Source organism: Hemicordylus capensis, chromosome 1 (genome assembly GCF_027244095.1).
Source record: "Hemicordylus capensis ecotype Gifberg chromosome 1, rHemCap1.1.pri, whole genome shotgun sequence".
Classification (NCBI taxonomy): Eukaryota; Metazoa; Chordata; class Lepidosauria; order Squamata; family Cordylidae; genus Hemicordylus; species Hemicordylus capensis.
Genome location: NC_069657.1, coordinates 138,465,283 through 138,480,800, shown reverse-complemented (window position 1 = coordinate 138,480,800; position 15,518 = coordinate 138,465,283). Strand labels below are relative to the sequence as shown.

Below are 15,518 nucleotides of genomic sequence, written 5' to 3'. Positions count from 1 at the left end.
TTGGAAGACGATTTCTGGCTCCATCAGCATCATCTGTTATTGAGAATGAAAACAAATAAAGTCATACACATCCTTTGCAAAAGCTGCAGCCAGAGAAACTAACAGATTGTTTAGAAGATCTCTGTGAAATTCCACAGTGCATTTCAAGCACTGCAGCTAAAGCCACATCTTCTGGTCAGTTGAGGCCAGCCTGCTGCAGCTTCTCTTACTAGGAAAAACCACAGCCATGACCTGTTTACAGTGGGGGAAACAGGCAAAGGATGGCAACAATAGCTTTCCTTCAAAGCTAGCAGCCGTTCAGCTGTGCACTATGGAGGTTCCACATGGATACATGTTCATGCTCCTGCCCACCTCTAGTTGTACAGCATGAGCACTTCCACACATAGGGGCAGAGCCACTGGCATGGCAGCCCCAACATACTGTGCTCCAGCCTAGGGCATGGAGTAACCTTGGTGCAGTCAAGCACTTAGAAGTATATCTATTGCTGGGTGAGGATTCTTCTGATGCCAAAGGGCTGGCACAGAGCCATTCTAGAGTTCCCCACCCCTTCTCCATGTAACTCGATGACACTCACCATGTCAGCTCAGCCCATCATATAAGTCTTCCCCTTCCCATTGGCAGACATCCTTGATGTGGATGGGCATGGTTTACATGCAGAAGGTTTACATGCTGTAGGGCTGGGCACTGGGCAGCCCCCTGCCTGAAATCCTGGGGAGCTGCTGCCTGCCAGTCCGAGTAGACAAGTTCCGACTTGGCATTAGCTTGATAGGACTGCATGCTGGGAAACACACTATGCAGTGGACTGCATTCATGTGGCGAGTGACTTCTGCTATACAAAAGAGGATCAGCAAGGAATGGCTGGTCCCTAGATGGAGTGTTACCACTACTCCAGCTTCTCTTTCCAAATAAATGTCCTCCATGCAGTCACAACAGCCCATGTAGCTGCATTTCCCCCATGCTTCCTTAACTCTGCACACTTCGGCCAGAGCAATACTGCCTGCCCCTGGTTGTTTCTCAGCTGAGCTTTGGGGGGATGCTATGAGCATGGACTTGAAGACTGCTCTTTGCCTGTGTTTCTCACTTATCTTCCAGCCGGCCTTTGGGAAGAAATCAGGCATTCCAGATAGGTCTCCAGGGTGCTTTCCATCCTAGCTGCTCAACAGCAGCAAAATGCCTCTGTTCAGGCAAGTCACATTGAAAACATAAGCAGCAGGGGGAGCAGACTCGCAGCAACTAACAACCCGAAAAAAACCAACTTTCTTACACCGGATATACGATGTCCTAGCTCTGTATCACAATGATTAAATTCAGGACAAGGCACTGGAAATGTGAACGGCATCCTGCTGTCCACGCAGGGACTGCGGTGTCACAATTCAGGAAGTGGGGAAGCACACTTCTGAGATTCAACGTGACCTCGTTGCAGAGTCTAATCTGGAAAGCACCCAGGGGTACACCAACTCAATCTTGACAGTCTTTTGTACCTCCTCCTGAAGCTCAGGCTCGGAAAGCAACCCAACATAAAAAAAATTCCCATGTGGCTTTAACAAGCAGATCCAGTGTAAGAAAAAGTGGCTGACATCCATACTAAATTACTCCTGAAAAGTCCTATTGGAATTAAGTAGTCCTTTAAGTAACTTAGTCTAGATGTCAGCCAAGGAATATGGACTTCACATCCATTATACTTGTAACAAAGTTTTCATGTGTATTCAAACCGAAAAATCGAGAAATACCTCTCCAGCACTATTTCTTGGCACTCTGGCACTATCTAGTGGCCATTTCATGATCCACTTTCTCCATTTATTTTTCGTCTTTGTTTCCCCTTTGGGTGATATTATGAAACTTGGCTTGTAGAACGCTTGAATTTTCCAAGATGGGCGGCCCTGTGTTAAATTAAGAGCAGCAGTTGACGATAAAGAGATATGTAATCAAATTCAAATCCACTGTATCAGGCAGACAGCTATACTTTTATTTTATTTAATACCTTCGTATTCCAACCTTCAGTATAGTTATTTGCAGGGCAGCTAACAAAAGTCCAGGGGGTGCAGGAAGGGGGTTTGACAAACCAATAAGATACAATGAAACAATTTTTAAAAATTAGTGCAACAATTAAAAAAAACAAAGTCATTACCACTTAAAATTACAGAGGCAAAAAAACCCAAAAAACTAAAATGAATTAAGAGGCCTGTGAAAGTAAAAAATGTCTTTGATTAGTGCTAGGTGAGTCACCTGATGAAAACAGTGGGATGAACTGAGTCATGTAGCAGAACACTTGCTTTTTATTTCCTTCCTTTAAGCTCCAGTTCACAAAACCAAGGTTGCAATGTGTTGGTAGTTTAAGACTTCGCTTTCCATGGTGTAGGTGTAAACACTCTTTTTTTTGGCTACAACAACCCAAAAACCCCATTTACCAGAAGCAAAAGAGAGATGAGCACACAACCAACTTAAGTTCTCTGGAGGTGGAGAAAAGACAGTCTTCTTCTTCAGCCTGGTGGTGGTGGTGGTGGGGCAGCGGGGAAGGGAACAGAGGGTCAGAGCACCTTAAAGAATAATTAATTGGGGGTATACACTTCCAAGGATTAGAGCCCATTTAGTTAGATGCATGACGCCCATCAGCACCAACAATCTCAATGGTGTTTTGGGGGATGTGGGTGCACAAGGCCAGGACGTGATGCGCTCATTGTGCTTTTCCTCTGGTGAACAAACAGCGTCAAATAGCAAGAGGATTATTTGCAGGGCAGATAATGACATATGTTAGAGCAGGAGATCATCATTTTGAGTTTGGGGCTTAAATAAATGCTATGCTTTGTTCATTGATCTACACCTTTCACAGCATAAACAAAGTACTGTGGTTCACAAAATAATTATATGTTCCTGAGGGTCTCTGTAATTATATGGTATAACCCGCTTGGGGGTGGGAGTGGGGAGACAGTCATCATGAGTCAAAAAGAGGAGGACTTCTGAGTACTATTTTGCTCATATTAAATTGACAAAGTCCCACATTTAAGATATCTTGAGCAGTGAGTTGAACCATTAAAAATTTGGGTTTGATTCCAGCTGAATACAATGTGCAAAATAAGCAAATTTCAGAATTCGGTTTGTCTTGCCATATAATGCAGAGCAATGCAGAATATTCATGGAGCATGTTCTGAGTAATACATAGCCCTTGGCTACAGAGGTAGCAACATGCTTTGTTTGTGCTAAGGTAATGTTTCTTGCACTCGTTCCTGACTTTCCATTCACAAGAGAGAGAAAACTAGCTAATTCAAGTGTGTTACATGCTCTCCCAAGTCCCCTCACTCCTTTCATTTCATAGAGTTCCATTTCTAACACTCTCTCTCTCTAATTTTGTAGTGGTAGTTAGGTTTCTCCCATGAATATAGGTTTACAAGCTTAGGAAATTCAAGTACAGAACCCAAACACCAATATTTTCAGGTCTCCAAAGTTATTTTCAGGACTAACACATTCACATCCATTCTCCAAAAAATAAACAAATCTGGGAAGGACAGAATGGTAGTGTATTGCCTTTTAAAGAGCCAGCTCCTGAGTGCCTCAAAATGAGACACGCCATGTGAGAGAATGGAGAGAACAGTTTCAGTTTTGCAATGGAAGGCTATGTGAGTGGTTGGGCCTGTAGGATCCCCCTTCAGGGGCCATAGACTAAAGATAAATTTTGTTTAATTTGTGTTGAATTCCCCGTCTAAGTTTCCAGGCACTGGGTTTTTCCAGTAAATTGTTAGCAAGAAATAGTTAATTCTTATTAGAAGTCTGCTGTCTGCTGCTGTTCTCACATATTTGATCAGAATGTTTTATGAACGGCCCTTCCTCTCTTCCCCATCTCCTTTTCTGTGTAGGCCTAATGACTCCAGAAGAACACAAAAAGTTTGACAGCCTGAACTCACCCCATAACAAGTTCTGGATCCCCTGTGTGTGGTTCTCAAACCTGGCAGTGAAGGCACGCAATGATGGCAGGATTCGTGACAGTGTGCTCCTCCAAGGCATCCTGAACGTGAGTTTTGGATATACGAGTGGGTGTCAAATGGAGGTATCTTGAGCAGTGAGCTGAACCATTAAAAACTGAGATTTCATGAACATCTCCATGTACATCTGGCCTCTCTCTAGCTAGGAGATGAGGTAAAAAGAACTGCTACAGGTCATCCGTGAATGGGGTGTAATGTTACAGAGCTTAGTATCAGACCAGTGGCATTATATAGGAAGGTGCAGTCCCAAAGAGAGAAAGTGATTGTGGCTCTCTTTTTTCTAGCTCTAGATTCAAAGGCTCTAACACAGACACCCCAATCGTATTTAATGTGAAACCACAGTTGAAGGTTCTGAGGTTGAAAATGTCATCCGAATGTGTGCAACTGAATTTTGTACAGCTGAATGTGTGCAACCATGGTTCGGACCCAAAAGCCACCCAAGGTTCCCTCCTGAGACTCCAGTTTGAACCTTCCATTTTTATTGGGTTTCGCTGCTCCTACCTGCTCGTTGACAGTGTCAGTGTTATGTCCAAACACTGCACCACAGTCCCATTGTGCTGCAACCATAGTTGAGGGAGGAAGCTCCTCCCTACCTCCACCTGCGATTGGCTGCCAGGGCCATCTTTCAGTCCAGAAGGGAGCCCACGCAATCAGTTCCCCCTCCTCTCTGCAGTCTCACTGACTGCAGAAAGCCTCCTGTCTGTTACGTCCAAATGTGGACAGGAGAGTGGGTGGGTGGGGAGTGCAACCGTGGGTCCATTGGACCCATGGTTCTGCGTTACGTGCAAATGCGGCCAAAGGCGATTTAATTAATTATTAGTTAAGTTCTGATAGAAACTTCGGTGAGAAGAGAATTAGATCTGGAATTATGTATGTTATATTCAGTTCAGTTAAACACATTGTGTACATTATGAAATTATTAGAATATGGGCTGATATAAATACTGGTGGAGATGTTTTGTTTTTGACAAGAGTTTAGAATATGTTGCTAAGATGATGGAAACATGGATTTGCTTGGGCCACTGCAAACAACAATAAATAGTATCCAACCTTATGGCTAGTAAACTGTGTCATAAAATCAAAATAGAAGAAAACAACAACACTGCAGTTACTGTTTGTGTGTTTTTAATAAAAGTAATTTTCAAGAACTCTGTTTCTATGTGTTCTACATTCCAAGGTGTAATTGTGCTCTACAGTGTAGAGCACAGGTATTGAATGCACACAGTCCTTGGTCTGATATAGGGATTGAACTATCGGGTCCAATAAAGCAGACAATGTAGTATAGCTGAAACTGAAATCCCATTTGTGAAGCAAGATCAAAGGAGCTGTTAGCATGTATCAGATCCTCCTACAAGAGGCATTGGGGCCACAATAGGGAATCATCATTTTGTTTTTCAATAATTGCTCTTCTCTCCAGCAGGAAATGAACACTTTACGCAGTCAATGTGGGCGACTCTACGGGTATGACTGGATCAGCATTCCATTGGTCTACACACAGGTGAGAACTGGACCATGGTATGCATCCTCCACCATGGCTGCCAGAACTATTTTATCATTACTGTATTTTAGTGTTATTTTTATTCCAACTGTGCACATGACACTTTTCACAGAATGAGAAGAATGATGCTTGGAAACAGCTAAAGGGTGCAGTCTGAAGAAGCATAAATGTAAATGAACTAATGCTAGCTTATGGTTAAACATTTACCTCCCATTGATTTCAATGGGATTAAAACAATCTTAATTTCTTTAGTTTACACCCAGAGTTTTAAAGTACTGGTAAGTGTCCACACATTAGAGCCCACATATCAACTTTCCCCAGCACAAATACATATGCCGCATACATGATCCCCTACTCTTTTCCTCATGAACATCCTCCCAGGCTTCATACAACTTTGGTCTTAACTTCCTCTTTAATGAATTCCATAATATTCCTCTAGCTGGGTGCACTAAATATTGAGCACACAAAATACACCTCTAGCTAGGTACCAGACATAGAGTAGCATGTAGACTAATTTAGTTATAGGAACATAGGAACATAGCAAGCTGCCACATACCGAGTCAGACCATTGGTCTATCTAGCTCAGACTGGCAGCGGTTTTTCCAAGGTTGCAGGCAGGAATCTCTCTCAGCCCTATCTTGGAGAAGCCAGGGAGGGAACCTGAAACCTTCTGCTCTTCCTAGAGCAGTTCCATCCCCTAAGGGGAATATCTTACAGTGCTCACACTTTGAGTCTCCTAATCATATGCAACCAAGATGGACCCTGCTTAGCTAAGGGGACAAGTCATGCTTGCTACCACAAGACCAGCTCTCCTCTCCCCTCTCCTCTCATGACTAAGCACCACTGAAATCAATGAGACAAGTCAGTCATACCAAAGTTAAGTCCCACTAAATTCAAGGGAACTAAGTCATGAGTAACTTTGTCTGGATGCTACCCACAGTATATTCAAGCCTCAATCTTGTAGACCTACACAAAACACACATTTTCTTACACATACCCTCCCTATGTACAAACGGGGGATTTTCATGCCCAGTGGCATTTGGTCCTTATTTTCTTGGAGCACATTTTGATTCTCCTTGCACACATCAAAACCTGCCAGGTCAGTTGGTTCCCTTCCACTTAATCATGCTGTTTTACCTGAGCTGCCCTAAGGACACCGCTTCCCAGCTATTGGCATGCACACCACCACAATGAGTCACATCTTTGCTCTTTATGTTCAGGAAAGGCTGTTATCTGCATTAGACACCAGGCACATTAACTGTTCACCTCCACCCTAACTGCAGCCTCGGGGCAGACCTTATGGTGCCAGATTCCTCCTGTGTCTTATGCAAGGGAACCCTACTGCTAGATAATGCACTATAGCCTCTGTTGTGCAGTGGAAAGGTTTTCTCATCCCTGTGGACCTTAAAGGTTAATGAGTGATTTATTTGGAACCCTGGGCAGACCAGAGTCTCCTGCAAGTTAGGAAGAAAGGCACATGAAGATAAACACACACACACAGAGAGAGAGAGAGAGAGAGAGAGAGAGAGAGAGAGAGAGAGAGAGAGAGAGAGAGAGAGAGAGAGAGAGAGAGTTGAATTGCCATGGGAACTTTCTCAGCACTGGAAGTCCCAGGATGCTGGCTGGAATATATGAGAAAGAAAGACGTGTTTTACACTCACTTTCCCCTACACATGTGCATACATCCATGTTTCAACGTGAGTGCAGTTTTAGCATGTAGCAGTAAACTGAAAAGGTGGAAATGGATGCCTGGATTGTCTGAAACCATTGCAGCAAGATAAGCAGGACTTGGGAACAGAATTCAGAGAAAGGCTTCATCAGCCCAGTGGGTTATCTGACACAGAGGAGACTTGCGGTATTCTCCTCCTCAGTTATCTATTCTCACCCTCCAATGTGCTAGTTACTTGTGCTGTACTGAACTTCTCAATGAACTGTACAAAAAGAAGAGCAAGCCAAGTCAATCCCCACCTCCAAGGATTTATAATCTGAAAAGCAAAACTTGCCCATTTTGAAGATGCAACATTTGTGAAGGTCGAGATGCTCAACATTCAGCCTACTTTAACCACCTACAATTGCCTGCTGTCTGTCCTCAGAACTGCCTTGGTGGGGCGGGGGGCAGGATCTACAAAAGGGCTGCAGAACTTTGGCCCTCCAGCTGTTGTACTACAACTTCCATAATCCCCAGCCACAGTGGCCAGTAGTTAGGGATGATGGGAGTCGTAGCCCATTATCTGCAGAAAGGCCAAAGTTGTGCAGCTCTGATCTACAACATGGTGCATGGAAGCTCTACTGCTTACAGCAACGTTTATGTGGCCAGAATCAGGATCAGTTCCAGCAAGAATAGAATAGGTGGCCAATAGAATTGCCAGGCTGCAGCCCAGATGTTCTGTGTGCATAGTTACACTCACTGTTCCTCTGAATAAAAGGTGAGGAATGAGGAGGCTGTAGCTCAGTGCTGGAACATCCAATTCACATGCAGAAGGTCCCAGGTTCAATCCCTGACATCTCCAGGTAGGGCTGGGAGAGACACCTGCCTAAAACCTTGAAGAGATGCTGTCAGTCAGTGTGGACAATACAGAGATTGATAGACCAGTGGTCTGACTCTTGACTCCGTATAAGGCAGCTTCCTATGTTCCAGCAGTGCCTTTTCCCACCCATGTGCTTCTTTGTCCACTCCTTTCCCTCACCTTCTGAGCAGTGTGCCTGGAAGCCTGCTTGCTATAGCAGCTGAAGCATAGAGGAGGACAGGGAGAAGCAGCAGCAGCAGCTCCTGAGACATACGTATTGACATGGTAAATGTTAAAGTATAGGGATAATCTCTGGGTTGCAACCTGGCAACCCTGGCCAAGTATTTAGACCAAGAAATCCATTTGGTCAGAATGTACTGATCCCAATACCAAATCAAACAGTGATTGTTTTTGCTTCCAATTGTCTGTAAATCAATCCGCTCACTTTTCCATCCCTCTCCCTGCCACATTCCCAAGAGCCAGGAACTGAGCTCCTCAAACACTTAGGGCCTTTCCATACACAAGTCCTCTTTCATTGGGGCTGGGGGGTAAGCTTGCTTTCTCCGAGAGCTTCACCAGTACAGCCCTATCAAGCTCCTCCTCATGCAATGGCTAGATTTCCTGCGAGAGAATGACTACGTTTTGTTTCATATTGTACGAATTTACATGGAGGGATATGAGTAAGCCTGCTGAAAAGAAATGGGGGAGCGGGTGGAAGAATCAGGGAAAGGATTTTGATGGAAAAGCACACCCATGGCATGGTGGGCAGGAAAGGGGTATTTGACGTAGCCTTATAAATATCTCAAGCACCCCTGGCAACAGGTGCACATGGCATTAGTGAAACCACCTTCCACACAGCAGAAGAAGAGGAGCTGCAGCTCAGTGGTAAAGCATATGCTACGTGTGCAGAAGGTCCCAAGTCCAATCCAGACAGGAATCGGAAACTTCCTTGTTAGAAAGCTGCTGCCAGTCATTGTAGACTGGGGTTCCCATCCTTTGGCCCCTAGATGTTGTTGGACTACAACTCCCTTCATCCCCAGCCAGGGAGAGTTGCACTCCAGCAACACCATCTGGGGACCAACGTTTGAGAATCCCTGTGTAGACAATACTGACCTAGATCGGAAAATGGTCTGACTCCGGATAAGACAGTTACATATACTTAAAAGAGGGCAAGGAGTTTTCCAACTCCTTCATGGCTTCAGTGCTGGTAATTGTGATTCTGCCTTCCTGAAGTGTTTTCTGGTATGAGTCATGGTTCAGTAATGGCTGCACAGCTCCCTCTTTCCTGTGAATCACAATGTGGCCTAACAGCGTCTCTTTCTCCAAGGTGGTCACAGTGGCTGTTTACAGCTTCTTCTTGGCTTGTTTGATTGGCCGACAGTTCCTGGACCCAGCAAAGGGGTATCATGGCCATGAGATGGACCTCTTTGTGCCCATCTTCACCTTCCTACAGTTTTTCTTCTATGCTGGTTGGCTAAAGGTCAGTCCAAAGGAATGTATCTTGATCCTCAGGGAACATGTGTGCACCAGTACAGAACACCTGAAGTTGGTTCTTGAGTGGACAAAGCAGCTAGAGTGCTGACTCCCAAGGCCATGCCACGTATATTTTGTCAATTAGGCCCCATTTATTTTTATCTATCTATCTAACTATCTATCAAATTTGTATACCGCCCCAAACTTTCGTCTCTGGGCAGTACATTTACATGCAACACTGGCAGGCCTGCATTTTAAAACTTGAGCCTGCACCTTAAACCATGAGTCATGTCAGGGGCATCGCTAAAGGAGAGGAGGAGAGGAGGCCTGTGTTCACCCCTCTCTCCAGCAGTCCTAGGAGTGAAGGAGATAATGAAGCAGATAGGGAGTAGTGAAGCTGGGGGATCCTGAGGAGCTCGGTGGCCCAGGTTCTTTGAACACATCCACTCAATTATAGCTGCACCTCTGAGTCATGTGTAAAACACGGGGGTGATTTACAGGATCAGGCAGGCAGAAGGTGCAGTATCCTTCCTTCCCCTTATGGCTCCTACACACCCACAGTTCCACCTACCTATCAGGAGCTTGCCTTCCAGCCTCATTTCCAGGACTGGAAGTGAGCCAGGAAGAAATTAATGCTGGAGATGGGAAGCCTGCAGGATCTTTTTTCAGCTGAGAATATACTGTAAGGCTATAGATAAAAAGCAAGCAAGCAAGTACATACTGTATGTGTCTTACCTCTTGTCAGAGTCTCAGCTCTCTTTGCTCTGCCAATCGTGCTCTCTTATTCCACTGACTGACTGGCCAAGAGAATACTGCATTGCCTTCAGTATAACAGTGACATCTGTTTTGCTGACCACCTGAACCAACCCCAGATAAGCTCCAGAAACCAGGAGCTTTCCCAGACAGCAGGCTTTACCACTGGTTTTCTGTGAGGCTTTACTGCAAGTTGGAAGTTGCCCCCGCAAAAAACAATGCAAAAAGTGGGTGTTTTTTTTTAACCCCAGATATAAATCGGGCTACCATCCAACACACAATGAAAAACCCAAATTGTGTGTGTGAAGTGCTCCCTGATAGCTCGCAGGGATTTCGGGGTAAATTTGGCCAATATGTGAATGCATACCTCCATTCCAGAGAAGATGTGAACTAAAAGCTGGGTGTGAAAAACTTCCAGGAAGTTTTCCTTCTCATTTCACAGGTAGCTGAACAGCTGATTAATCCATTTGGGGAGGACGATGATGACTTTGAAACCAATTGGCTCATTGATAGGAATCTGCAGGTGAGTGCTGGGGAGGCTTGTTCTTACAGTCACTGAAACTGAAAAGGAGTTGTGCTTAAACTTCCTGTGTGGCAGGACTTTCCCTTTTGAACTGTCTCAGACTGTGGCAGTTCTTGAAAGTTCTTAGCATGATGTGCCTTTCTTTCTTTTTTAAATAAACAAGTAGAGTGTACATCAGAAGCAAATTCAGATTGGGCTGGGCAGCTTCAGATCACCATATCCCTTCTCCACAGTTCAAGAACCATCCAGAATCCAAAGAGACCATGGCTCTGGGCAGGAGCTTCATATTTATTTATTATTTTTATTTATTTATTTATTCGATTTCTATACCGCCCTTCCAAAAATGGCTCAGAGCAGTTTACACAGAGAAATAACAAATAAATAAGATGGATCCCTGTCCCCAAAGGGCTCACAGTCTAAAAAGAAACATCATATAGACACCAGCAACAGTCACTGGAGATACTGTGCTGGGGGTGGATAGGGCCAGTTACTCTCCCCCTGCAAAATAAAGAGAATCACCACGTTAAAAGGTGCCTCTTTGCCAAGTTAGCAGGGGTTATTGTGTTATATTGTGTTAGTTGTCTCCCAAACCCTGGTGCACTGCACCATTATGATAAGGACTAGAGTGCTTAACAGTTCATTATTTCAATACATTACCTTTCAGTCTTTTCTGTATCAAGCCCATTTCTGAATGTTGGAAATCCACACGTGAGGCCTCCCATGCGCTCTTCTCACTGAGCATTCACCTGTGCTGTCTTTCTTGCACTTTGATCATCCCCTTGCCATTCATGAGCTCGTACTGCCTTATGTACATCACAAGCAACAAATTCCATCACAGTCCCTCTTACTGTATGTATGTATTCACTCCTTCATTCATTCATTCATTCATTCAGTTTATATACCGTCCTTCCTAACGTGGCTCAGGGCAGTTTAAATTTAAAAAAATGTTAAACCACATCATAAAACAATTAAAATTAAAAAAACATATAAACCAGATTAAAACTAAGATTAAAACTAGATATCATTAAAAGCCAGGCTAAAAAAATGGATCCTTAAGGCTCTCCTGAAGGCCTCCAAGGAGGTCTCAGGAGGTCTCTTAGGTTGGTCTGCACGACTTGTGACCCACAAGTTGAGCATAGCCTACCAGCCATGTATTCATCCTATTAGGGGTTCAATAAACCAACTGCCTGGAACTTCAAAAACAGGAGAGATTGTCAAGCAACCGCCAAGTCAACAATACATGGTTATCTCGGTGTGCTGCCCCCTTATCATAAGCTCTCCAGTATGTTCCATTGTTAAGCTCCCAAACCAACTTCTTCAGTTATTACACTGAACAACATCCCAGCATCTATGCAACCCTTCTCCAGTTACTAGAAATGCATGGGTTTTTTTCAGAAATGGAAAACGAGGGCAAAAGTGGTCACAATGCTAGGATAATAACCACTCAGTCTTTACTCCATGGCGTCTGTGACATCAGGCATCTCTTGGCAGGTCTCCCTTATGGCTGTGGATGAAATGCACCAGGATGTGCCCACCCTGCAGAAGGATCCATACTGGAATGAATCAGACCCACAACCACCCTATACAGCAGCAACTGCAGAATATAAGCGGCCCTCTTTCATGGGCTCAACCTTTGATATCAGGCAAGTGGAACTACCTCAAACGGCAATGGAGATCCCCTTTCCTGACACAAGAAATGCATGTGACAAAGTAGGTGCTTGCCCATGGAAGCTCAGGCCCCCATGGATGTATTCATCTTTATTGTGCCATAAGATTCAGAGTTAATTAAAAGCATCTACATTCCTCCAGATCTCACATCACTCTTTGTAGACCAAGAACAATGATTCATTTGACTGTTTTAGCCTTCGTTAAGTTTTCTAGCTCTTTTTACGGCTTCCAGCATAAGCTCAACTGTGCAAACCCTGTATGTCCACATTGCCTGTGATGAGTTGCCAGGCCCCTCCTTTCCCTTTAGCTCTGCAGCACACACTGTGCGGCCTGCAGGCAGCAAAGTAAGAACCGTTGCCCAAGGTCATCCAGAGGTTTGCTGCCAGATAAACTGTTTATATGCACCTAGGAACATAGGAAGCTGCCTAACTTAGCAAGTCAGACCATTGGTCCATCTGGCTCAGCATGGTCTACACCAGGGATTCTCAACGTGTGGGTCCCCAGATGTAATTGGACTTCAGCTCCCATAATTCCCAACCAAAGGCCACTGGGGCTGGGGATTATGGGAGCTGTAGTCCCATCTGGGGACCCACACATTGAGAATCCCTGGAAACTGGCAGCGGCTTCTCCAAGGTGGTAGGAAGGAGTCTCTCTCAGCCCTCATCACCTCTGAGGTGTCTGAATAAGCAGGACTGGGCTGCAAGTCATGTCTAAAGAAATGCAACTTGTCACAGGCATCAGCTTTTTCTTGGTGCCAGAATTCTGGTTTGTTTTTGTTTGGTTTGGTTCGTGAGCACTGTAATACCCACAGCCCTGCCCATAGGCAAACTGAAGAGACATGCAACAATGCCCAGGCTTGTTAGTATTATATATTTATACTATTAATTACATTTCCCCCACCCTTTCTCCAAGAAGCTCAGAGCAGCTAATGTGGTTCTTTGCACTCCTGTCATATGTTCACAATAACCCTGAGAGGATAGGCTGAGATATAGTGATTGATCCTGGGTCACCTGGCCATGGCTGAGCATGGCTTTGAACCAGGGATTCCCTTGTCCTCATATGGCCCTCCCACCACTACACTACATTGGCGCTTACGGAATGGTTATCAACACGTCCTGAAGAGCAGAACCAGGGCTGAGATCCTGTGGCGGGCATGGTTGGACCCCTGCTGGCAGGTCCCATGCCCCAGCAAGGGGCCCACTGTGAGGAGTCCCCTGCCCTGCTTCTGCTGTTCCTCTCACCTGCCCTCTCCCTTTGGCCCAAAGGGCTTGAATCAGTGAGCATCAACAGGGGAACAAGGAGCATGCCGCCACCACCTGCTTGCTCACTGGCCCTCTCCCTGACAAACAAGGAGGCAGTAACAATGGCAAGCAGGAGCAGCAGCAGTGAGGAAGAGGGGAGCCCACCGATGAAGGGGGGCAAACCCCAAGAGGTGGGGGCCCTGCCAAGGATGTGTTGCCCGAGGGCAGCTCCCCAAAACCTAGAGCCCACGCTGGTCAGAGCACCACACATGACCACTGCCTTTTCATTCTCTCCTGTTACACTTTGCCACTTCCTGTTTCCCTTTTTCAGCATGCAGAAAGAAGAGATGGAATTCCAGCCCCTGGAACAGATTAAAGAGAACGAGGAAGCCAACCACTCAACGCCATTGTTGGGACACATAAGCCGCTTCCTGAGTGCCCAGTCCCCCAGTTTCGCCAGGTCAGCATCAAGAATGAACCTGATGCGTCGGAGGAATGAAAATGTGCCTCCTTCTCCTTATTATGCATACCCAGATGTGGGCAAACCCGCGAGCCCCACTAGCATTAACCAGCAAAGGGGAGACTGCTCCTACCCCGGCTTCTGTCCCCCAGATCAATGGGACAAGGCAGCCAGCAAACTGAGAGAATTTGACGCCTTCATGTCCACTCCCTTCTACGAGAGGCCTGGCTTCTACAGTGCTCCACAAACCCCCATCAGCTCCATCCCCATGATCTTCCCCTCCAGACGCCAAGGCCGCAAGAAGCCACCTGCTCTCTCCAGTATTGCTGCCTGTTCCACTTCCTTGAGGGATAATTTATCCAGCAAATCTCCTTGCCAAGCGAGCGATATGGACAGAAGCGAAATCTCTCTTGGCTCAGGAACCAGAGAAACATTTGTTTGGCCAGCAGAAAAAAGCCAAGTTCCGGACTCATTGGCAGTGACCGTGGAAGAGGAGGAAAGAAACGTGACCAATAAACTGAAGGAGGCTGTTCCTCTTGGAAGCCCAGGGGCTCTGTCTTCAGGGGACTCCATAAGCCCCAGGTTTCCATTCTTTGCTGAGTCCCCAGGTCCTGAGATGCAGACAAACTTCAAGAATTTGAACAATCTGAAGGGTCACCGGCATCTCTGGCTGCCTCCAGACAACCCAGGAATTCCAAACCCAGACCATTCCAGCTCCCTCCCCAGCCATGGTATCAGGACCCCTAGCAGCAATGGCCCTACCTTCTTCTCCTTCACACCTTTGACGTCCCCAGTGCTTGAGAGATCCCGCCTGAGCAAAACAAGCAGCACTTCTGTCAGTCCTAGTGCAGCGGAGGTGCCTGGAGGAGTCCCTGAGCAGGAATCTGTAGCAGCTTCTGCCAGAGAACCAGGAAGTGGAGGCCCCAGTGCTTATCACCCCAAGGAGCAGAGAAAGGCAGGCACCTCTTCCTCCTCCAATGACTCTGGCATCTCTCTAGCTGAGGGAGACTTTGTAGGACTCATGGAAGTGATCATGGAAACGAGTGAGAACACAGCTGATGAGGGGAGGGTAGACAAGGACAACTAAAAGAAACGAGCTCACAGATACTTTCCATTAGGATGCCATGGTGGTTTTCCTTTTTAACCATGCTTCTTTGGTGCTCCGCCCTTTACTATGTTTTGCCAAAGAGGCACCAGAATCACCATTTAGGAACTGCAGAGCAATTGTGAATCTCCAAGTTTGAACAGCTAATTCCATGGCTACACACCTACTTAGCAAACTTGTAAGGAGCAATGTGTGGTGCCTGGGCCTCACAAGACTAGGACCAGAGCTTTAATTCCAGCAAGCAATAGATGTTACCATTTTAAGGCATTTGGAGTGGTGGTTTTTACTGTTTGAAAGGACCAAAGGCTGCAACG

The 15,518-nt window shown here is 45.7% G+C and overlaps 1 protein-coding gene across 1 annotated transcript in view; it reads left to right on the top strand.

Moving 5' to 3' along the window:
- Positions 1-15,253, top strand: part of BEST1 (bestrophin 1) — a 28,884-nt gene extending 13,631 nt beyond the window's left edge. The window contains exons 5-10 of the mRNA XM_053286622.1: positions 3,852-4,006; positions 5,397-5,474; positions 9,309-9,461; positions 10,650-10,730; positions 12,222-12,373; positions 13,971-15,253. Of these exons, the coding sequence (XP_053142597.1) occupies positions 3,852-4,006; positions 5,397-5,474; positions 9,309-9,461; positions 10,650-10,730; positions 12,222-12,373; positions 13,971-15,186 (1,835 nt within the window). The 3' untranslated portion in view covers positions 15,187-15,253. The remainder of the gene's footprint in view (positions 1-3,851; positions 4,007-5,396; positions 5,475-9,308; positions 9,462-10,649; positions 10,731-12,221; positions 12,374-13,970) is intronic.
- Positions 15,254-15,518: the final 265 nt, after the last annotated feature.